Genomic DNA, 25,454 nt, shown 5'->3' with positions numbered 1-25,454 from the left:
AACACGCCCTATTTCTTGAATTTCCCACCCTTTCAGATCATATCTCATCCTTGGACGTGACTCGGAGGCGGCGCCTGGTTACTTGGCCATCGGACCGAGCTCGGTGGTCCTTGAATGGAAGGACGAGTGGTCGCTTCGCATGAAGCGGTTCCAGCGGCGGGCACGCAAATGCAGTTGAATCGAACCGGAAACGGAATATGTCAGAGCGGATTTCAATTTCACACACTTGGCTAGGTATCGGTTTTTGTATAAATTGTACAGTTTACTCAAGTTTCTGACCTTCTTCGGCATCATGCTATAAATTAATCAGCCACGGCGATTTCCCAAACGGAAGTGGCCCGCAAACCCAATAGCCCGTCTATATAATCTCAATTCCTACCCAGATAATCTCCTTCCGGGGCGGTCTCTAGTCTATAAAGCGCTTTTACACAACATCAGCAAACAAACAAGCCCATCCAACAATCGGAAAACAAGCGAAAACACAACGTACATCGTATTAACCCCGCCCTTTTTATGAAACACCAAATGCTAATTACAGTTACGTGCCAATGGGTGGGCCTGTTGGCGAGTGGGCGTGGCCGCGTGTCCTTAACGATTATGTGCCGGCCATAAAAAACAGTTATAAATTGAAAATAAGTGCGAAAAAGAGCGGTAACATCGCGTGTCGCGATTCTAGACAAGCAAACAAACTGCATTTTGGGTGGCAAATGAACGGTCAATGCAACCGGATGGGGTGATGATGGACAAACAGGCTGCGTCGACACATAAGTGCAGTCATGAACCATCAACACGACTCTGGACCATCTGGCAAATACTGGGGGAACTCGGCCAAAACATGATCAGCATGTGACATTTATTTAAATCATATTCTATACATCAAATTACACTTTCGTTCTTTAAAAATCAGACGAAACTTCTTCATTTCTACTGGCTCTACATTTTTACATCAATTTATAAACGTAACACAACTTTTCCATAGGCATTCATTTAATTTTCAAATCAATAAAAACTTAGGAAACCTTAAAATGGAATCGAATGATTTTATTTTCAAACTAATCGCTGCCAAGCAACTCAAATCTTTTATGATGGAAAACCCAAGACAAAAATTAGTAATCTTTGTCATTAATAATTAGTATCAAAAATTAGGCATCATTGTCTGAGCTTTCAATGTCAATATTTTCAAAGGGCTTTAATTAAATATCTCTTAACTTTTATGTTTTGAATACCCCTCACAATGCTTCGCTCTGCCATCCAACCAAAAAATTGATTTCATTTTCCATATGTGCCAAATTTCTATTTAAATATTTACCATTTGTTCACTAGTCCAGCACTTATTTATTTTACTCTAGCAAAGAATATTTGTATTTTGTCTGTTTCTTTGGGATATATTTACACAACTTACGCAAAAGCATTGCGATTGAAAAATTTCAGTATTTTCTTCCAATTTATAACAAACATTTGTGGACGAAAGCTGCAAGGGTATTTCAATTCAGGTTTCGAGTTTCAATTGGTATCATTTCTGGTTTTCCTGCATTTCATGTCGAGCAGAAAAACGCCTCTCAAGAATTTATGCAAACAGTTTTGGCCGATAATTATGCACATGTTTATTGACTATCTGCTAGTTGATTTTTCACGCGCTTTTGCATACCAATTTGTTTGATGGATGCATCAATAAAAAAATCAAGGCGGCGAACAGCGGCAAAACACGCATTTAAAATACATTTATTTGAATTTAATTTTCAATTTGAATTATGCATGCAAATTGTGAGCGCATCAATTCCGGCTCGCTCGGTTCCAAATACAGATACAGTATATGCATCTATATCTACACAACTAAAAATCGAAGGCGTTAAGAGTGTGATTGGAGGTGTTAAGGGATCGGGGTACCGGTTGTAACTTGTTTTTGGATCATGTGTAGGCCACGCTTGAACACTTGAAACTCATCCCGGGCAGCCTCGCGGTACAGTGAAGACAGCCCATGAGGGAAATAAACAAACATCAAATATAATATTCTATTCGCTAAGTTTACACTCATTTACACTCTATTTTCAACGAACTATTGCTTTTTTGGTATGTAATAGTAAGAAATTGTACACGTTTTCATGTACTGAGTGCCCACTGTACCGCTCGATAAGTATCACAGCCAAAAGCAACAAAGAGGCAGACAACATGACGCATATAACACAAATTGAACAGCAGAAACAAACAGAAAAATTCGCCACAAGATGGAACAGTTCAAAATATAACCTGAATAATCAACATAAATTATTGCAAATTAAACATTGTAGAGGAATAAAAATCCAGATAACGTAAGAAAATGAAATGCAATAATATATTCTCATTTGATCAACATATTTAAAAACGATTTATTTCTGTCCGTGTACAGAACAAATGAACTTCGTGGGCTGCATCAAGTGATATGCATGCCCCCCCTCAATTGCAGTTACATTTTTCGATGTTGCTGCGGATTAAACATGTTTCGGGCTCAAAAATGTAACATGATATATGACAGCCAAGTGTCGAACTTGATAAATGTTTTAATGAATTTATTTTCGTGTTTATATGCTGCCAGCCATCCATGAATCGAGATCTTTAGCTGACTTTGCTTCGTTTTTCGTTCAGCTCGACGGCTGGCACGACACCTACTCTCTGGTTCTTTTGTGGCCGTCCAATTTCGATGTGTGTCCCCCCACCCATGGCTACATCCACATCCACAACCACATATAAATATCCACACAGTGCCATTCACATATTATTCAGGTCCGACCGTGACCATGATGTATGATAAATCAAAATGGGGGCAACATATGCAGGGACAGTCCAGAGTTGGACAGTTAACATGCTGCGGCATTTAAGCCGAGATTTGTGTTCGCATTCACTCTCCGCCCAGGGACGCATAATTAGCTCTGCTTCTGGCATCTGGATGTGGATCTGGATCGGGATTCGTATCTGTTTCTGTTTCTGTTTCCCTTGCTGTTACAGTTGCTGTTACTGTTTCACGCTGGCTGGGCAACGTGGCGTATGAGTCATGGACACACGTGTGCCCACCGCACACGGATAATCTTTTTGGAGACCATGTCCTGGGGCAAAATAAATGCAAAATTGTCAACTGTCAACTGAATACATTTAAACACACATTTTTATGCAGATGCTACCGCGCAAACTGTGAATATAAACAATTCACAGGGATTGGACATAAAGAGCGTTTACATTTCATCATGGTGTAAAGAACTTCGTCTGTTGTCAAAAAATTATCAGCTTTGGCTAAGAGTTTAAATTTCAAAAATCAAGCCAAATTTCAGATTGTTCTCGCAATCAAAAAACTGAACGTTTAATGATAGTAACAACAGCATTTCCCACAATTTTTGATCTTGCAAGGACTCTTTCCAACTTTGGATCAACCCCTTTCACCTGAACCTTCCAAAAATAAAACATTAAATAAATGCTAAAAAAAAGAAGGAAATGATTCAACAAAAAAAATGAAAATGAAATGAGAAATTCAATTGTGGCCTCGGTCTGGTCTCGTCGACTGCGGCCGGCTTCATGCCTTCATGCATATTTAAATGAGATTTTGCGTTAACTGAATTTTTCACCGGCATTCTGCAGATGGAAATGGGAGGGGGCGTGGCCAGTCGGATGCGTGGGCGTGCGGCCCTCAAAGAAAAAAAAAACATATTAATTTATATAATGTACGAGTACGCACAGAGATATAAAACATTTATATAGATTTAAATAAATTGGGTTCTTTTCGCCGCTTTTTATTTGTATTTTTATTTTTCGCAATTTTTGCCGTTCATTTAACTCTGAATGGGGAGGAGGCGTGGCAGCAGGCGTGTTGTCGCATATGTATTTTAAATAGGATGCAGGCCCATTAGCATATAAATTGACGCAGCGACAGTTGAGTGGATAAAGGAAAAAATAAAAATAACACTCTTAACCGAGAGGCTGAACAATGGAAAGGGGTATGGTGGCTCGTAACTGTTAACTAGCATTTGGTCAGAACAAAATAAAAATAAAACAAAAACAAGAATATACAAAATTACACGAAATTTATTGAAATGCCCACCAAACATCACCGACAAAAACACTATTCGTACCACAAGAACAACAGCCCCAAGCTGACAAATTGACTTCCGTTTCCGCTAATTGAAAAACAAAATGAAATTTTCTTCGAAAGAATGAATGAAAAGTACTTAATGAGAGAGATGCAAACATAACCAAATTAGTCATTAGTTGATATGTCAAGCCGTTTATTTATTTACACACCTTTTTTTCCTAATCTTAATTATAAATGAATACGCCTAAACGGAATATATTTAAAACAAAAGCGAAAATCGAAAATCGAAAATGAGGAGGGGAAGCAGGAGAGCTAAAATGTATTTATATGTTATATGGAACCCGAACTGGAAAGTTTTGACGATCCAATGGACTTTCTTACTTGTAGATCACTTCCCTTTTGGTTTGCATATGCATTAAGCATGGCCTACTAATCACATATCCTTCGACCACACACACAAATAAACACAATTAATTATTGAATAATGTTTTTTTTTTTGTCAGACTAATATGAATATCAAGCGTGTGTGTCCAGAACGAATTATTCATATGGTAAGCTAAAAAAAAAAGAAATACAAATGCATACATACATATAAAACATAAATATAATCAAAAAAGAAACACAAACATTTTTTTTCTTAGATTTTTTGTAAATACTCAAAAAACGTAACGAGTGAAGAAGATGAAACGCTAAGGCAAATAGAACTATATATATATATAGATATATATATTGATAAATTGATTACAATCTCGATTATTGCTAATTATTATGTTGAATCATAAATTGCACACACGTACACACACCCACACACACACTCACGAAAAGGCAGCAGAAGAAAGCAAGAGAAATTCACATTGTCTGATATTAAAGTATTGTAGTTGGTACTTATATAATATATAAATATATATATATATAAATAAATATTAAAATATGATTAATCATAATACATAAAGTATGCAATTTTTGTGGCAAAGAAAAAAAATATATCAAAGACAAGCAGATGGAGGAAAATCCAAGTTATATATATATCATTTATGTGTACTTGAAAAAGTAAAAAACCCGAAAACAAAGCAAAAAGAGCATGAAAGTTTAATCGAATTAAGTGGACAGATTGCTAATAATAATAATAAAACTAATAACGAAATCAAAACCAATTATTGTGTTTTAAATGGGACAAATAGTGTGTTTGGTATACAAAAAAAAGGTAAGAATTGTATTTATACAAAGTAATAGACGAATGAATAAAATGAAGTAACTCCCAAATAATTACACAGGCTTTTCTTTATATTCTTTACAAAATTCTATTTTAGTTGTATAATATTAAAGAGCTGCCGCAAAGTGAATATTTTTTCCAAAGGCTTAACGACTTAAATCGAATTCATAAAAAATATTGAATCAAATTATTGATAACCTTTGGCAACATCAGGCTAATGGAATCACAGGAGGTGCCCACCACGATCCCCCGACCTTTTCTCACGGCAATAAAGTCGTCTCGCCTCCTTTGGAAAGAGGGACCCATCTGGATCTTCTGCTTCCGGCACTTATTACGATGGCCCCTACTAACCCCTCACCAGCCTGAAGTGGGTGGAGTGGGGAAGTCCTTATTGATTTTGCATTTGCATAAGCAGTTTATTGTGCCAGGCAGGCGGCACACACGTTTAGCATTCGACTTTCAGCACCCAGTACACTTTTCGCCGCCGGGAAGTTCATGCCGCATAGTGCTGCATACTTTTTGGGGGCATCGCAGTTAAGGACCCCGGAAGGTATGGGAAACCTTACCACTTGTCCTTGCCTTGGCGAAATTAATTTAAAGCGCAATTTAAGTAAAATTTCCGCCCGGGGGCTGTTTCTTAGTTTTATTCGAGTGCTGCTATCATCGCCAGAACTCTGGTCCTGTGGTCCTCCGAATCCTGTGAGTCCTGTGAGCGGCAACTGAAACTAATACGCATATTTATCAAATTTCACGGCCCCGGGGTGGCTGCCACTGCTGCCTCTGATTCCGTTGCATCCGAAATCGTGCCCAAAATGTACAACATCCACTGCTCCTGTAGCTGCCCCGGAAAATGCCTTGCAGCGCTTCCAGTTTCGGCAACAAGGATTTGTGCGGGCAGTCGGAGAAGGGACGGAATGTTTCATCCTGCAGGACTTCGATGGGCGGTAGCAAGACGACCGCAATGCAAGGCGTCGGACAAAGTTTCTACCCTGGCAAACTTGACAAAGAAATAAAATGCGTCGAGTTGTAAGTGGCGCAGCACGTCTGCGGACTTGGCTCGACCATGGAGATACCGTGGGCTCACGTAGCTGGCCAAGTAAGTTCCTGTCAACAGGATAAATATCCTCTTTTTGTGGGAAAATCAAAACTACTACGACATCAAGCAATTATTCTATAAAAAAAAAAAAGAAAATAGGATTTATTTTTAAAAATATACGCTTTATGAGCTATTAGAGCTCATCAAATCTATAGAAACATGTATGAAATTAAACCATATATAGTTATATATATGACTTTTATCAAAGTGTCTTTTTAATGTGTGATTAGTAAAGTTGCTATTTTGTTGTCCCCATTAAAGTGAAGATATTAATTGTGATTTTAATTAAACAAATCTGCTGGCATACCTACAACCCAAAAATGTTATCTCCATTTTTGATTGTTTGTTTTTTTTTTTCAAGTCCAAAAATGTTGGCTGGCCTCAAGGTATCATATAACGATTGAATAATTGAATGAAGGGGACAGGGTCAGTCGGACTGGAAAAATAATAATCTGCTCGGATTCGAAATCAATACTCTCCCCTGCTGCAAAGGTATCATGCCTAAAAAAAACCGCTAAAACTTCGCCGGGGTGGTGGGTAAAGGACCAGGGCTTTGCGATGGTCCATAGGCCGGGACGGTCTGGTTGCCTTGGCAATATGCAAGGACAAAGCGGCGTCTGCCTGTGGCAGACAGACCCCAACCAACTAACACCACCTAAAAACCACCCAAAAGCCACCCACTCCCTCACGCGCTTGCACGCTTCATAAGCGCAACGAATGAATTTTAATTTGATTAAAGTGAAAAATTGAAAAATTCTCCTTTGCCAAAGCTTTTTTCGGGACTCCATTAAACGTGAAGGGGACGAAATGCGGAAGTTCTGCGAAAAAAGGGAACCCAAATTCGCCACCCTGTGGAAGCACAGATATACGGGGATTAGTTGGCCAATCAGTGGAGGCAGGCAACTGGGATTTTGTGGCCTGCTGCACAACCTCATCATCCAGACGACGTTGCCATGGCTAGAAATGCCAAATGCCGATTGACGACGTCGTTGCTCCGCAGTATCTCAGCCTTTTCCCTTCATAACCGGCGATGGGGGGAGTCCCCCGAAAGACGGCGAATGGTAACTTAGGCCGCATTAAACCTTTTTCCCTAATATTGTTGTTTTTGTTACACCAACCACCCAAGCCAACATACAGCAGACCCTCGAAAACGCTCAAAGACTTTTCCATTTGGCCCCCTAGGAGATGCTTAGCCCGGCTAAGAAGCATTTTTGCCCTGGCCTGGTCGTCTGCTGGAATTACGCCGCTTGGATTTCAAGTGCCGCCACTTGCTGTTGCAGCAAATATAACACAAAAGTTGACACAGCACCCAAAACACTTGAAGAAAACTAATAGTTTCACCCTTAAATATACAGTTGAAAAATGTTAGCAAATATTATATTGTTGGTTAATAACCAATACGAATTCATGACTAAATGCTCAATGAATTACGTTGAATGTTACGGTATTTATTTACAAAGCGTATCCCTAAGATACCCTTTTTGGATGAAGTTCGCTCCTGGGCGAAGACAAGCCCAACTGCTTCATAGTTGCAAATTGCCGGAGGCCGTAGAGACGCCAGTCAAGTAAAACAGAATTTTGCACTGAACCCTAAACGTGTTTGGGTTTGGAGTTCGAGTTCGAGTTTCTTCAGTTGATGTGGATGTGGATGCGGATGCGAAGTTAAAGCTGGAGAAAGTGGGGATCCGAGCACCGCAGAGTCCCACTGATGGCATTCACATGGGGCGCATTGTGAAGTGCAAAAAAGGCGTATTTTACAAGATTTTTATTACATATAAATGCGAGAAGTATTAAAAAAGTAAACTTTTTATAGACTTTTCATTTTCCCTCCGCACTTCCGTCGTGGGCTGCTGTTGCTCTTGGCCAAAAGGGATGAGGCTAAGTGCGGAACGAAAAAGAAGTTGTTCGCTTTTTGTCTGGGCGTCATGATGCGTGTTAAGGGAATACACACACACACACATAAGTACACACACCCACAGCCGCATTCACATACCAAAACACACACAAGGATTTTGCCATGGAAATGCTTTCACTTGGGTGCAAGGATAAATGCACTACCGCAGTTAGTTAGAAAGATCAATTGAATCTGCGATTTAGTTGCGCGCTTGGTATTAAGATATGTTCATATGGAAGTTCATAAATATAATTAATTTAAATGTACAAACAGCAAACTAAGCTAAAATATTATGGCATCATTTTCTGAATTTGAATTTAATTTAATATAAACCAACATCTATTTTATACAAGACTTTTCCCCTAAGTATGTAACACTTCTTACTGGTCACAATTGCTTGCCACATATTCCAGCATACTTTTGGGCTGGCCTTTCTCTAGATATTCTAGTTCTGGAACTACTCACCTATTAATAGCTAATTTTCCATATTTACATGGAACGAACTTTCCGAGTTGTCGAAACTCCCCAGAGATATAGCCCATTATTGCAGGTCAAAACTCCACCACGACAGCCGAATTTCGACCGCAAATCTCCGCCGCTTTTTCTCTTCAAGGGTTTTCCCCCATCTTACCCAGTCTAGGTTTAGGGTTTTTCTGCTTTTCCACTTGCTGTTGCCGTTCCTGTTATTGCAAGGACTCGAAGGACGAGGGAAATCGGAGTGGGATTTTGGGGCTGGGCATGTGGATGTCGATGCGGAGTTGCTGGCGTTGTAACTGTTGTTCGAAATGTTTTCCAGCGGCTGCGAGTTGTCGAGTTTTGCTACCGCAGACTTTTCATATTTTTCTTAACAATTCGCTCGCCACCTCCGCACTTTTTGCCACCCACGACCAGGACCACGCCCCCGACCGCGCGTACTTTTAAATTTTATTTTATTACTATAACAAGACATAAGTAGGCATAATGGGGCCCTATAAAATATTTAAAAGGAAATTGGCATAGAAGTTTCCAGCCGGAGGCGGCAGATTTTCCTTTTTTTTTTCTGGCGGTAAGGGTAAGGGGCACGGTTACAGTAACGGTTACGGCAACATTTACGGCTACGTTTCCGGGTTTCAAGTACTTTCTTTTTTGCCCCATTCAGCCGGGTACTTCGAGGATCCCGAGAGCTGGCACCTCGAGGACCTGGAGACGCGTGTCGGCCGATTAACGGGCTACTCATTGAGCGCTATTTAAGGTTAATGCACTCCAAACTGAGATTTCCATAAGGTTTCCACAAGGAAAGTGGAAAAACTGCACAGAAGCTAAATCATCATGAAGAAAATTCTGCAAATGGCAGAATAAAACACCTTTATTAATAGTAGCTAATGAAAGTGAAGTGAAAATATCGAAACTAAAATTGAGTACAATAAACTTAACAAAAGAACATTACTGTGATGTTACTATTATTGAAAATATTATATAATATATATCATAATATATATGTGAATAAATAAAATGTAATGTGTTAAACATACATTTCCATGAGAAGATAACAGGTTGTTCCTGTGTAATGGATTTTAAGTGATTCACTCTAGAAAATCTTAACTTTTCGACACTCCCACCTTGTTTTGGCCAATTTGCCCCGCCCCTTTTCACGCATTTTATACCCCTAACGCCCCGACGTCAATCATTTTCACAAACGATTTGTCAGGCAATGCCGCGATGCAAATAAGCCGAGACATTTTCCCCCACCACCCATCAAATGGTGCCCTCCTACCCAACATGGTGACTTTTTTTCATCGCCAGGATCATCGCGATTTTTTACAACTTTTCATTTTTGCGCTTGAGCTGGTTTAACAGCCGAAATTGGCGCCCTAAGCTAAACCGGATTAGGAGGATTCCCGGCTGCTGGATGCCAAGATGCCAGGATTCAGGAGCATATGTGGCTGCGCTGGCAAAGCACCCAAAATCCGTTGGGCGGTGGGGCCACTATTCAAATGAGAAGCTCACATCAAATGGCTTGGAAAATATGTTATCTCGCTTTTTATTGGCAACTCGCAGTCAAGCGTTTTTTCAGTACCCTCAAGCGCGAGTATATGATGTCCCAGTCCAGATAGGCGCCCACTATATAGCGCGGACTCTGCTCCGAATCATCATAACCAGTACGTCCGTGGAGCAGGCGAATGTTGTTGAAGGTCAGGACGTCGCCAGGACGCGTCTTGAAGGCGTGGCTATCGGCGATGGCCAGGCGAACGAAGCGGGCGTAGGACTCGTACCACGGAAGAACCTCCTCGAGCGGCACGTTGAAGTGACTGTCCCGCTGCGGCACGCTGTGGTTTATGCGCGTGTATCGCCCCTTGGCGTCCAAGCTGAGGGAATGGGAAAGGGGCATGTCATTTTGAACTCAATAAAACTACTAGTAAAATGAATATTGTCATACCAAATGACTGGTGCCCTCCAGATGTTGTGGAACTCTCGTCCATCCTCGCTGCCAATGTCGTTCCAATCGACCACTATGCGACTCAGTCGCTCGAAGTCCTCGGGATGATCGCGACGCAGGAGGTCGGCGACATGGAAGCCATCCACGAGCATATTGCTGCCACCAGGTGAATCCGTTTGGACCACGCAGTGCAGAATGTTGACGCTTGGCTTGTACTCGTAGTAGGGCAGATCCGTGTGGAGGGGCAGTGGAAGCGAAAGGTAGGCGAAGTTCTGGGCACCCGGCTTGGCCTGCACCACAAACTCCTCGCCGTAGGTGGTGCGCCGGATGAAGCCCACCCGGTCCGCCAGTCGCCGCACCACGCCCTCGTCCAGTGGAGCTCCTCGGAGCAGAGCCACCCCGTAGACGGCCAGCGCCTGGAGCCACTGCATCAGCACCGAATCCTGGGACATCACCTCATCGTAGCTGAAGTGCTGGGCAATCTCCTGGAACTCCGCACCCGACCAGTGTCTAGTCGTGGGTCTGTAGAAGTCCCGCAGGTATTCCTGCTGTTTATCGGGCTCGAAACTCCGCTCCCTTAGCCACTTCAAAGAGAACCTGCTCTCGTGTGCATCGCTCCACTTGACCAGTACTTCCTTGGATTGCTCATCTGTCTGCAGGCTGACTGGCCGGATGCGGGTATCGAAGTTATCCCAGTCCAGCTTACGCGACTTGGAGCTGCCGTGAAAGCAATCCTCGCACATGCAATTGTCCCGCAGCCAAATGCCCGGAAAAGTTAGAGGTTTGGAATTTGCCTCCGGTTGAACCTCGATACTCGATTCATTCACGATCTTGGCACTGATTTGGCGAGAAAACTGAGCTGAGTTGATGGTCTTCAGTTGACTCAGGGAACGACCCAGTAATCTCGGAACCCACATGGCGATCGACTCGGTGTGTGCCGACTGCTCGAGATTTAAATGCCGAATGAAACGCCGGAGAAAGCTAAATAGTATAATCAGCAGCTAAATCGGGTCTTTGGACTTTGCCTGCCAGCTCACCAGACCACAAGTGGGCATCCAGATGAAACAGGGGCGTAGACAATATGTTTCTATCTCAAATAATTTAATTAGAAAACTCGTTGTTTTATTTTACCAAGATTTAAATCATACATAATTGTATAACGAAATTGTTATATCATTTGTAATCACTAATATATAACAAGTATATACTTTGGATTAGGACCCCCTTTAAAAAATAGTTCTCTGCACGACCCTGGATCACAGCAAAGTGTTATCAATAAACTAGTTCCCGTGTGAGAGCGCATCTGTTAGAATTTGTTTGTTAATAAAAGCACTTAAAAAGTAGATAATCCCGAGAAGTGAAAAGAGATAAGAGGCCAACAGATAAAATGGTCCAATATAGTCCAAGAAAGTCTGCCCTAAACCTTGGTAATACCAATATCAAATACACAAAGAGACACAGTGGGTATAATTGAACAATTTTATTATAAAATTAAATCAGATTACAATTTACCTTATCAAAGTTCAACGAACTATTCCCGTTTTTTATTGATTAACCCATCGCTGAGTCTAAAATTCCTTCAATTGCAGCTCAATTCCCATTCACATGGTTAACTTCGTTTGCACAGATTGTGACACAAATTGCAAACATTTTACAGCAGTCCCTTATTCAATTTCTCTAGTTCCGAAGCAATTCAGCTAATTTAAAGTTGCAAGTCAATCTGTATCTGTATCTCAATCTGGATCTGAATAGAAGTCATAAGCATCCGTCTGAATTAGCATATTGTAGCTGAATCTTGAATGCCACCCAGCATCGATTTGCTTGACGTCATCGGCTAGAAAGTCTGTTTTCCCCCCAGCTGCTGTTTTCCGCTGCTGCGGCAAAGCGGTCAATCAATCAATCAATCAATCAATTGAATCATCTTTGTCCGCCTGCGGGTCTTTTTGGCCCATTCCCATTCCCATTCCCGAGCCTGAGCCTCAAACTCAGCTAAAAGCCTTTAAAGGGCCTTTCTCGATTCTCGTGAAAGCAATAAAAATTGCAGCACCTTCTGCGGGCAAAGCTGACCTGTTGCACAATTGAATGGGAGCAGTTGCAACTCGAAAGAGGCTCCAGTGGGAGGTACACTGTGGAAAATCCGATATATATACTACAGCATATATATTACAAACAGATATTAATGCTTGCGACTAACTGTTGTATGTCATTGTTGTCCTTTGCTAAACCCTCTCTGATTACTTTTAAGATACGTGCATTAATTTGATAAATCATTTTTGAATGTGTATTATTTATCCGAATCGATTCGTTTGTCCGCAGTTTCCGTACGTAGGATTTACTCAAACAGTGGTAAATTGTTAAAAACGATAAATGAGTTGGTTTTCGAGTGCAGGTGCAGCTGAATCGAATGGCAGCCAGTGGCCACTGGCCCACGGACACTGGACTGCGGACAGTGGACTATCCAGTGGACATCCAGGGGTCCGGCGAATGCCCAAATGTCTGCCTGCCCTGACCATTTTTAGCGCGGACAATAAATTCTTCATGCGAGGCTGCCTTCGCATTTCCAGCCGGCGGAGGCTTTTGGAAATGTTGCAGAAATTCCCAAGCCGGCGGCCATAAAAATGCGGCTCACATGTGACAACGATTTGTACTTTAGCCCCTTTTATGGCACTCGACTGCTGTTCCTCCTCCGGCGACTGTTGCATTTTAAAAAGCAACTGAGGTCCGCGAATTCGTATTCGTATACGAGTGTGTGTACCCCCCAAACACCCAAACACCCGCCTCGCTTGCCTTCTGCTCCTTCTGTTTGGCTTCACAAATCTCAAAATCGCATCAGATTATACGAGTTATGCGATGCAGCATCCAGCAACAGGCTCCCATTTTGGTCATCTGCCGTTTGTCGTCGCTTTTGTAGGTCAACGCCTCCTTTGGACCCAAAAAACCAGCGACTCAATCTCCCACTCCCACTTCCCCGGTATCCAAGCCAACCCCATCCAATCCGAGCCAGCCACCCCCCAAACCAGTGCAATTGGGTCAATTAACACTGACGACCCTTGAGGTTGCTATCGCCGGATGATGCGAGAAACGTCCTTCAGCTTTATGAGAATGAGACCCCTTCGATATGCCGATGATTATCATGTCACATGCCCTCACTTAAGGCGAATCCCGGTTCCTTGTCCGAAATGTTAACAGTTTTCATTTCATGTAATTAAGTGCTGCTGATCCAGTAGTTTTTATCTTTAAGAACGAACCCCCCGCCACCGCCAACCGGATGAAAGGAATGGAGAGCAGTGAAAGCTTTTTGGCTTTCCACGCTGCGAAAGGAAAACAATGGGGCAAGATAGTTGGGGCATGGGGCCATGTCGGATGGATTAGGATGGGTTCCGGATGGCTATGTGGATATAGATGTGGATGCGGATGGACTCGGACTAGCCGGGTGACTGGGTGGGTCCCTCTGTTTGCAAACTGTCTGGGCGAGACAACGTTGTACGTGCGGATGATGTCCGCCGGTCCGAGATCCGGCGTTTTGATACCCGTCAGCCCGACAACAGGGTATACCCTGCATAGCTGGATGTGACAGGACGAAGGCAGGGATGCCAAGTCGAAGCAGGCAGAGAGGTACGAGTATTCGTGATCCTGTTGATCTTCTGATAAATACCAATGAGCAGGTCGTTTACACATGCTTTATAATACCTTTATAATGATTAAATATATTCATTTTAAACATATTAATATTCGAAAGATATTCCCCTGATTAATAGACAAAACAGCTCTGTTAAAATGACAAAATCAATTAAGAACGGAGAGTGTGTACAGAGTATCGCATAGTCTGTCATCAGTCCAAGGAATCTTATTTCTTGTTCCTTCTGCCTTTGCTGATTGCACTTCAGTCGGGTAAGGACCAAGGACTAAGGCCCGGAGCGGACCAAAAAATGTGTTAAGAGTCTAAACACGAACGTGCCGCTCAAAGGCCACTCGTTAACAGGCGCCGGGAAAGAGGTTCGAGGTTCGAACCGGGGCATCGCCATCGCCAGCGCCATCTATCGGTATGGACAGGAGCTATTGGTAAATATTTTCACTATTTGCGACAGGCCAAGATGCACACACTCCCACATGGAGCGAGAAAAATGGAGGAAGAACCCCTGGGAGACTGACGCCCAACTGGCTTCATATATCTTCTGCGCTTCCCGTTTCCTTTTTTTTCCAGCGGAAACGAGCCTTTTTGCAGGTGGCATCTGCAACATCCTCCAAGATGGCAATGTCTGCAGCCATTTCATTTGGCTGCTTATTTTATTGCCCCTGAGCCCAGTCAGAGCAACGAGCAGACGGACAGACAGACAGGCAGACAGTTGGCAAACAAACAAACACCGGGTTAGGCCAGATTCTTCTCTATATATATGTATATATCCCATTTTCGGGGTCCAATGGAGACTTCATTACGAATGCGGCAGGGAAAAGGGAAATGCAATTCATTGCCCAAGACATTCGGACTGGCAAGTAGGATATCCATATACAACCGACTTGGCAGTCATCCGAGATCCTCGGAGGTGAACTGCACCAAGTGGTGGCGCATTCCTGAACTGCGTTGCAGGTGCCGCAGGATTTCTGGAAGTCCGGAGAGTACGGCTAAAGTGCAAAATCCATGCCAGAGACTATGACTCCAAGTTAAACACAATGAACTCGAGGAGCTCCAAAGGATTGCGGAATTCGCGTTGTCTTAAAATCAAGTGAGATGCGGCCAAGTTCGCATAATATCTGTTTTTTGTGGCTATCAAAGAATTTTACCTTTACATCGATTTTGATCAGTTAATTAGGCTAGCGAATTTACTTGGAAAGCGGGTTTTCCAAAGCATTTTCCCATTTTCTGAGATGCCCGACCTGAGCGAAGATGAAGTCAGTTTGCAGTTCAGTTTGAGTGCATGCATAAGTGTATTTATGTACGGAGCCTGCATAGTTTACACATTGTCTGCTGGAAGTCCTGACAGCCGTTGTCTCCCGAAGACGAAGAAGACGCTGTCCCTGCGAGTAGAGTGGAACATGCGACCCCCTTCGCCCCCCTAAAAAGGGACCGCCATGCTTGCCAGTCTGCTGGCTGTTATCTTGTTTTCCTTGGCTGAGCTTTCGGTAAGCCGCGTCTAAATATCCTTTTTCTGCTCTGCAATTTTTACAGCTCATTCCGGGCGGCACTCCTTGAGGAGTTGTTTGCGCATTGTTTACAGCTTTGTCCTGTCTCGAAAAAGGATAAGACGAGCGGTGTCGTTGTCGTACGAGTATATGCAGTTGCTGGAGTGGGTTGTCCGCATTGAGTCCTGCGCTTAATGCAGTCTGCAGTTTGGCCGGCAAGTGGCAGGAATACAAATCAAATTAACCTCGATGAGCCATCCGTTGAACATCCTCTTCCGGTTTTCACTTAATTAGTGGGCAATGAGGCGTGGCTGCCCAAAAGTTTCGAGACAATGCAATTGCACTTTCAGTTCGAACGGGTTCGAAATGGATTCAGTTGGATGTCAAAGTGCTGATAAGACTGCCCCGGCGGAAATTCCATATCCCTGAAACCCACCCAGTTTTTTTTTCCAAGCCGCAATTAAACACAGATGGGATATATGTATGTTACGCTCTCTGCGATTTTTCAATGGAAACTATTTCCAACTACGCTTTGCTTTGGCTCAAAATCAACAAAAAGTCCCCCCACTTTTCACTTCTTTTTTGAATGCTGGCTATAGCCACTACAGCGCTGCATGGGAAGTTGAAACGTGTTGCGGCATATATTAATTTTTATTTCCAACGCGGTCATCTACAAATTAACGTTGATGCGTCAGCTTTGCTGCACTGAGAAAAGTTTGGGAGTTTTCTAAGGAGGGGCTATTCATTTTCACCGCTTTCCTGGGCTCAAAGGGTAACTCTTAATTTAATTAGATATTGTGCGAAAGTCTACAACCTTTTTATTTTTCTCAGTGCTGCTGCTGCTTTGCTTCTTTTCAGCTTTGTTTGTTTAGCCACTGAATGATGGATCATACTCACACACACACACACTCGCTGAGGCGAAAGAGTTTCGAAAACAACTTTCCAGGGATTTCGGTTGCACTTTTCAATGAAAAACCTTGCTTCTTTCCCCGATTTTTTGTTTGTACTTCCACCCCGCAGCCTTTGTGTTTGGCATGCCTGCTCATTATTTTCACACGTAGCTTGGCACGCTCTGGAAAAACGCGCACCTCCAGCCCCACCCCCCTAGAAAATCCCCCATAACCCCTTTCCTCTAATTTTCACTCACACACACGCACAGCCCCCGTTTGTTTATATTTTAAGGTAATTTTCTGGACTGCCGCCGCATTACTTGCAACTGTTGCGCCTATTGAACCCATTCCCCTTCCTCAGAAGCAGCCCGCCCACCAAAAAACCCCCCACCCAAAGAGGCAGCCATAAAAGGTCAATGATACTTACAGTTTGAACAACTCCTGGGGCCCAGGGAACAAAGTGTTCAAGTTTCATATGGAAACTGAGTAAGTAGGAGGTGATTACGGCGATGCTGCAAACGAGGCATACAGAAATATTAGGGGGACTATCCGATACCCATTAATCGCTCGGATCGATGTTTTATGAGTTTACAATTAAAAACCGATCGAATTGAAAAGGCCACAACTTGTTAAATTCGTAGCTTAATTTTCTATCAAGTAGGAATCCTGAGCTTAATAAAATATTTATTTCCAAAAGATCTAAAAGTGATCGTTGGATTATGCTGTCATCTGCACGAGGCAGAATATTTTTTATAATTTTATTTATTTTAAATTGTAATAAAGTATACTTCCTTTGCACAGGCAGATGTGAAAGGTTGAGACCTCAAGTAGTCGAGGAGATGGAGATGGTGGTGACCGCTGCCAAAGAAGGATGCTGTAAATGTGGTCAAGCTGCATGAAATTGAAATGGTCAAGCCATAAACCTGGCCATTTGTACTCCAGTTCTGTTATGAGTAGAAGTGAAAAAACAATAAAAACCGAAGGAACCCAAGGAGCTCCAAACGGAGACCCAAACGAGGGGCCAAGGAAACGGACAAATGTAATAGAAAATTGCCGCAAAATATGAAATGTGAATTGCGTGGGGTTTGCGCCAGCTAGAAATATAACGGAAATGGTTCTCGTACCCTTTTCTGTCCTTTACGAGGGTCCTTAAGTGGGCAAACTACAAGTGGGCTGACTTACTCACGTCGCCTCTGGGATGCGTGCGATCTTCCGGAGAACCATAAATGCCAACTGAATTGAAGTAACAAAGTGCTTCTCCGCCGCAAATATGAAGATAAGCCAGTCTGAAATATGATACGGAATAACAAATGACTTGGGGCACGTTTGCTATCGTTAAGCTCGAGAAGGAAAATCAATTTTCATTTGGGTTTTGTCCTTGTCTATTTGATATTTAGTTAACATAGCTCCTAACTCTTGATACTAGTGTTTTGATTCAGCCTGCAACCCTTTGAACTACGTCTGAACCATGGCCTAAACAATAGGTCTAAATCCCTCAGGCGAATTACTGATTTGTTCAAATGCTTTAATTAAGTATTTCAACCTTAAACGCATCAGGAGTGCTGCTCACACCAGTCGCTCATTAACAATGTATTAAATAATGAAATAAAGCGATTATGATAATAATTTCAGCGCAATTAATGATGGCAGGCAGCGGCAAAAAAGTTTCCCCAATAATTACCAACAATTAAAATTGATTTATGAAAAAAAGGAAGCGCCGGATTGCGACTGGAATTCAATTAAAAGAAGTGGTAGCCACTGACTGGTATCCTATAGGAGCCGAACATTCGCACAAGCAATTGTCCAAAGGCCAATCGATTAATAAGAAAATGTGCAGGACTAACGGCCCTGAAATATGGGCCAATAAAGGATGAGCCAACCACTTTCGAGGATCGCACATACATGCATATGTATGTGTATGTGGCATGGCGTTATGTCTGCCGTCATGCAATTACGTTGCCCGGTGTCCGCTGATGCCTAACATGAATGCCCATGCCCAAGGATAATTAACGAACTTACACACACGCACACACGGCAGGACGATGGATAAATGCTTTTATTTAACAAATTAATTGGCGCAAAGAACGGTGAAAGCACACGGACAGGTACACCACAAAGAAAATTATATAAAATGAAATGTCACATACAAATGGATAATTTCCCATTTTCAAATTTTGGGTCGAAGTTTCTTTAAAACTTATTCGAGAGTCAAAATCCTACAATAGATGTTCTGAAAATGCCAAATCAAAGCTTTGCAAAACGTTTTCGAAAATGATTCCCAACTTCCTTCGAATTAACAACCTTTTTTCCCAGTGTCCGAGCGACAGAGATGGACATCTTGAAATGTTTCTGAGTCCTTCCCCTTCGCCCACCCTTTTGCTGGACATACAATTACTTACACATTGTTGAACCTCTTGCAAAACAATTTTTTGCCGCTGCTGCCGTGCGATTTCCGGAGCTCCAGAATGTAATTAATAAACGCATTAAAAACGCATGCAAGTGAGCAACCGAACAGGACGTGGCCAGCACATGGACACGGATTGCGGCCCAGTACCAAGTACTGAAACTCTGAAGGTCTGAACTTCTGAACCCGAATCCGAACCAGATACCTGGCTGCCAGAGAGCCTGGAGTTCAGGCCGAGCTGGAGCCACCCAGGCTGCCCAGGCGATTGGAATGAAAAGCAATTAATCAGCTGCCGGCCACCGACCACCATCGACTGGCAAACTCTGGTCAATGGCCTATGAAATGGGGCAGCCAGGACTCAGGTTTGGATATCGCACTGGGCCTGGGGGTGAAACCAACCCCCCAGAGCAACCCCCGTGGAGTTGTTTCAATATTTGTTCTATTAAACACCAGACCCGCACCCTGACACCTCAGAAAACCAAAACCAAAAAAAAACGAAACATAATAGAACAATAAAAAAGCGATGAGCAGAGGATGAGTGGCTGAGCCACAAGGAGAACATAAGATAATAGACAATTTTTATATTACAGATTTTATGGTGGCGTCAAAATATGAATCGTTATATTTCAGCCAGGGGGTTCAGATGCCCAAAAGGCAATTGCCAACTGCAGAGGGGCATAATGAACTCGTAATGAAGTTGGCAAAAAAAAACAGGATAAGTATATGGGGTAGGACATTCGAAAAGCGTTACATATCCAAATTGTGACTATGTTTAGTTCCATTTAAGGATAATCCCCACCGTATCGGTATTTTTATATTTTATATATTATTAAAGCAACTGTAAAATATATTAAAATTAGTCCCTGTGCACTCAATTGCACGACTAATTCCATTTTCAATACAGCACACGAAACTTGAAGATACAAATATTCCCAAGTTGACTCGTATTTCTAAGCGTTTAAATAAATCTGCTGGTCTCGCCTACTTCTTGAGCTCCAGATGCTTATTTATGGGCCGGGAACAATATATCGCAGATGAGTGGGAGGATGACAAATCACGGCCAGGAGCAGGATGATACTGGTACCGCGATTCTCTGCAGGCAATGTAATCACATTTATTCGCGACACTCGAGACGCTCTAGGAGTCTGATAGCTCCACACCCACTTTTCTCCCCCGCTGCGAGCCACAATTATTGTCTTGTAACGCACACGCCCTCCACAGAAGACAAAGAATACAAAAAAAAAAAGCAAATATCTATGTAGAAAAAATATAAAGAATAGAACGAGCAGCCACATTTGCCCCCCCCAACAAACACTTTATACAAATCGCTACCCCAAAGCCACAGAGCCCCTGGTTTCTTCAGGGGGGGTTGGTTTGCTCACCAAGCCAGACAGGCGGCGGCTGAGTGATGGCATTTTCTCCTTATCATTTTTACGTTTTTGTGATAATTCATGTTTATAAATTGTTTATGTATTTCATTTGCCATTACATTGCAGAAATTCTCTACGAAGGCGATAAAAAATTCATGGGGCTGGAGCCAAGACAAACCGAATTGCGAATTGGATTACACGGGCCAGCAAAACAACGGCAAGCCAACGTGTCACGAGGCACAAAGAAAAAAAAAAGGAGGCGAACAAATCCAATAAAATCAAAATCATTGTCAAGTCATCTAAGTGAGTCCTAATCCTCGATGGGAGCCGGATCAGCAGGAGCAGCATCAGGCTTTAAGGCCCCTAAATCCATTTAAGAGCCACTCCCAAGGAACTAATCGAAGTTTGAACTTTCGAAACTCAATTTGCTCGATTTCTCGATGATTTACAGAGACACTACTACCGGCACTCCACGCTTTCACAACCCATCAACACCATCGGTTTTCAATCAAACTTTGCATATCCCATCAATCAACACCAAATCACACATCAAAGCCGCTTGCGTTCTTAAAAAAAGTGACGTTGCCAAAGAGCAAAGGAGCCGGAGCCTCTCATATCCACCTTATGCTCCGCACTCCTGATCCCCATTTGGAAATCCCATTCGAATGCGAGAAGCCCCACTCTCCAATGGGCCCAGTGTCCCATAGAGAATGGCTCCATGGAAGCGCAACAAATTAGGCTAAACACCGACAAGCCCCCCTTTCTTCCCTTTCCCCACCACCGCCACTTCATCCCACCTACACACCCACACATCCAACATACCATTGTGATGCGACTTTGTGTGGATGCTGATTTTGATGCCGACGCAGCGAGATTTCCAGTGGCAGACCGAGCAGCAGCAGCAGCAACAGAAACAGAATCAGAAACAGGAACACAAATGTGAGTCAACGCACACGTATTCCCCGGCGTGCACTGCGAGAAAGTGGGGGGTATTCAATATACATTGTGTAATTTAAGCATATTTAATCTAATTTCGGTGCGATACAGCTAATTAATCAATCATATCATACCAATAATTAATATATTGATCAATAAGAAGTGAAATACATTCAATTCCAAGCAATTATTTACCTATTTTTAAGCTAATTAGCTTCTATACTGCTACTAATTGCTAGCATTTGAGTTTGTTAACTAATTCTGTCTTCCTGAAGACCTTTTTTGCAGTGCATAACATTGCGAGCGGAAGCTTCAATGATCACGTACATTCAGGCACTCAAAGATGCATCCAATCAATAAACAATCTACGGCCCCTTCGATAGTGATTTTTTCGTAGTGTATGCAAAAGGCAATAGCGCCAAAGAGAACCATAGACATAAATCATACATAAGTCTAAGTAATTGTGTGTTGTGCCGTGGAGTGTGTGTGCGTGTGTGTGAGTGGCACAATCGAGTGGTGAAGTTTTCACTGGATGGCCTGCTGCTGCTGAATGCTCCTCCGGAACCCCTTAACCATTTCCCCGCCCGACTTGTGCCATATTCCCGGCATTATATAGTACTACTATGTATGGTTATTCCCGTGCTGACGCAGCGGCGTCAGTCGAAGTTCGCAAACACTCTGACTGCGCATATCCGCAGCAAATTAAAATTTCATTAAGAGCAACAAAAGCGGATGCATGATTGGTGGACTGCTAAACGACCAGATGCTCCACCTCCGCTCCGGATCAACTATTTTCGGAGCTCTTCGACGGTCGAGGAGTCGCAGCTGTCATAAAACCCCTAAGCCAACAGCTTTTAACCCTTCTCATGGCCTACATGCTGCCCACATCCATCTACGAGTATTCATTGTCTGCTAAATTGCAACATTTTCGAGTAGAGTGGGGCACAAACGTCCGGGGTTCCGAAAATATCTATATTAGTTGCTAATATGATCGGCAAGAAACAAGCCCTAATCTTTGATGATTTTACGTTGAGGAACTGGATTATCTTTTTATCTTTACCACACTGCAAAAATAACAGATCATGCAGCTTAGTTGCTCAAAGAAGAGGGAGTGGGGCAAGGGCTGAAACACACACCCACTTGTGGCGTGAACTCGTGGTACATTAATTAAACAGGCTGTCATGATTAAGTAATAGTTGTGCCCCGTGCTTAGCACTGCGCCGGATTAAGTGGAGCGGCGAGAGAGGTCGGAGGGGCGAGGCGGGAAAGGCCACAGCAGCTGCAGTAAAAGGAATGCTGCAAAACATCGCACAGTGAATTGTGCCACTTGAAGGATCATACAAATGGTACAATTATGATGTGCTTCATGGTATTACATATAACTAACATTTTATCCATGTTTGTTTCAATCAGTGATGATGGATTTATAAAGGAACTATTACTTAAAACAAATTAAAAACCAACCTAACTCTTAAGCAGGTATAAATAATAATAATGATTTTAATTGATCAGTGAAGGGGTGAACTTCATATAAACTAAAAGCAATCTGTTCTCTTTTCCTGAAATAAATGCAACACTATTAAAGATAAACAAAACCAAGCGATCTAATCATATTGTTACAGGTGATGCAGTTGTGTCATCTGAAGCAGCTTCACTTCGACTAATTACTGTCTGTCGCTCCATTTGACGCCATCCATTGCACTTAGCCAGCGACACCTGTACGGCAGAGAGGACATACAGCCACCAGCACCCACACACTTACACTCACACTCACACATCGCATAAAGAGGACACTAACAAAGTCTTTTGTTTTGCTTTGAAGACTTTGCTGGTGCGAGTGTGTTAATATGTATACGTATAAGAACACGAGCGACAGGCAGGCTCGGCTAACAAACACTCACGCACACACACACACACACGTGCTGTGCAAACATATCTAATTAGTGTCAACTATTAACATAAAGAGTGCACTTCACATAAGAACTTGAGACGACAACGGCAAAACACCGCAGCAGTGGAAGCAACAACAACAGGATGACGACAACGATGAGCTGCTGGCCATAAACTAACTCTCGACTTGAAGTTGACTAAGCTTTCACAGCATCAACAATGCCAGCTGAAGGATGTGGGCTGGCTGAAGGATGTGTGGTGTGCTGCGGGGATAGCGTGTCCTTAATGTTAAACACTAAAAATACAACAGCGTCGTCGTCGTTGGAGAAAGTGAGGCGGCAACATAATATGCGTGCATTATCAGCGCTCATCAAGTGGCAAATGAAGTTACGGAATGCAGGTCCTTTGAGCCTTAAGTATCATTGCGGCAGTCACGAGATGGGAGCCCGGCTGCCGGCTCCTTTGGCCACATCCTCGGACATTTCCGGCAACAGGAAATCGCCCACATGGCTAACACGCACTGGACGCTGGGCGAAAAACACTGGGCCACATGGCCAGAACCAGCTGAACAACAATAAAGCTTAAAATCACATTTAAATAGCTTTACCATTCGATGGAGCAGGAGCATTGGTAAAAAAGATATAAACTATTAGCAGCGACAGCATGTCCTTGCAAAAAGTATATTGCATACCCAAAGGCGTTGCGTGAGTTTTTACAATCCCTTTCATGCATTTGTTCCTTAAATTCTTTACTTCAAATGCACTTTAATTTGACTCACTGGCCAATTAAACAAACTGTGTTTAATTGAATTCTTTTAAATGTATCTTAAATTTGCTGGAATTGGTGCCTATATTTTATTTTATTTATGGGATTGGGGAATATGTACTACTACTACTAAAACTGAGCACGATTTTTTTTGCTGGTGCCCGGCATTGGCCAAATTTACAACAATTTACACCAGCTCTCTAAAAGATCTTTCGGCACAACTTGAACTATGGACTGATTCTCGAGGGGATGAGGGATGGGGTTAGGGTTTAAGTGGTCGACAGCTTGGGCGACGAAAACTATGCAAAAATTATGTGAGCGAAAAACTCGAAAAGGGGTGAAACTCTTTAATACAGTCATAAATTTGGCGCCTGCCAAAAGTGGCCAGCTGAAGGGCTTAAAGGGTCGGAAGGAGGGGGGAGGGGTTGAAGCTGAGTTGCCGAAACTTCTGGCTGCAACTATTTAAAAGCCATAAAAGCCGAGAGCTGTTGCCAAACGGATGTGCCAGCCGGATGCAGTTGATAGGCATGAGTTACACACCAGAGAACTGCAGCCCGCCACTCGCACTCTACGTCCACCCGATAAACACTCGGTACTCTAGGCACCCCGTTTTTTTTGACACCCTACTTGCGGCAACACAAAATACTCGAGTGTTTTACCGACGTTGTGTTTTTGTTACGAGTAAAAAAACCACCCGAGGCCTGCTGCGCAAGAGCCGTTTGGGTGAGTGGACGCACAGTCAACGATCGTCCGCACGTCATTTTTTGTATGCGGGCTGCAGTTCTCTGGTCATTTTTTGTACGCCTAAAATTTGTATGGGAGGAAGCGTGACGGGTATAAGAAATGAAGGGTAAAAGGGAATACCCAAGAAAAATTTCGTGCTCACGTCTTTGATGGACTCAAAGGGTGCCACCCGTTTCGAATCATTCCGTTATTTATTTTTCACACGTCGCTACCTGAATACTCTAATGACAAATATTCTTATATAAAGTAATTTTTGAAATGAATTTTGTGACATTATGTACTATTATTTTTACTATAATCTATATTTAAATAATAATAACGTTATTAATATATATAATATATAATAATATATAATATAATATATATATATATATATTATATTAATAATATATAATATAATAAAATATTATATAATATATATAATTAATAATAATAATAATAATAATATATAATAATAAGATGAAGGGCATTTTACAAAGTATTCGACAAAGTCTAGAGCCACGCCGAAAGAATAGTGTGTAAACGTATGGAGTGTAAAACGCATGGAGTTACGCATCTTGTCTGTGACTCGATTACCTACGAGACCACTCGAGTATTTTTGGAAACACCCGAGTATTTTTGGAAACACCCATGTGTTTAACGGTATACCCACAAGTGT

The 25,454-nt window shown here is 42.5% G+C and overlaps 2 protein-coding genes across 2 annotated transcripts in view; one reads left to right on the top strand and one right to left on the bottom strand.

Annotated features, from left to right (window-relative positions):
- Positions 1–5,211, top strand: part of LOC6725954 (netrin-B) — a 62,336-nt gene extending 57,125 nt beyond the window's left edge. Inside the window, exon 8 of the mRNA XM_016172585.2 lies at positions 37–5,211. Coding sequence (XP_016039306.1) covers positions 37–178 — 142 coding nt within the window. The 3' untranslated portion in view covers positions 179–5,211. The remainder of the gene's footprint in view (positions 1–36) is intronic.
- Positions 5,212–10,252: 5,041 nt separating this feature from the next.
- LOC6725953 (gamma-butyrobetaine dioxygenase) lies at positions 10,253–11,656 on the bottom strand. Its single transcript, XM_002106900.4, has 2 exons — positions 10,677–11,656; positions 10,253–10,605 (listed from the first exon to the last, which is right to left on the bottom strand). Exons 1-2 carry the CDS (start codon positions 11,591–11,593, stop codon positions 10,281–10,283), a joined length of 1,242 nt encoding a protein of 413 aa, XP_002106936.2. The 5' UTR covers positions 11,594–11,656; the 3' UTR covers positions 10,253–10,280.
- Between the last annotated feature and the right edge of the window lie 13,798 nt (positions 11,657–25,454).

The sequence above is a fragment of the Drosophila simulans genome, chromosome X (genome assembly GCF_016746395.2).
Source record: "Drosophila simulans strain w501 chromosome X, Prin_Dsim_3.1, whole genome shotgun sequence".
NCBI lineage: Eukaryota > Metazoa > Arthropoda > Insecta > Diptera > Drosophilidae > Drosophila > Drosophila simulans.
The sequence above is the reverse complement of the archived record's forward strand: the minus strand, read 5'-3'. Positions and strand labels throughout refer to the sequence as shown.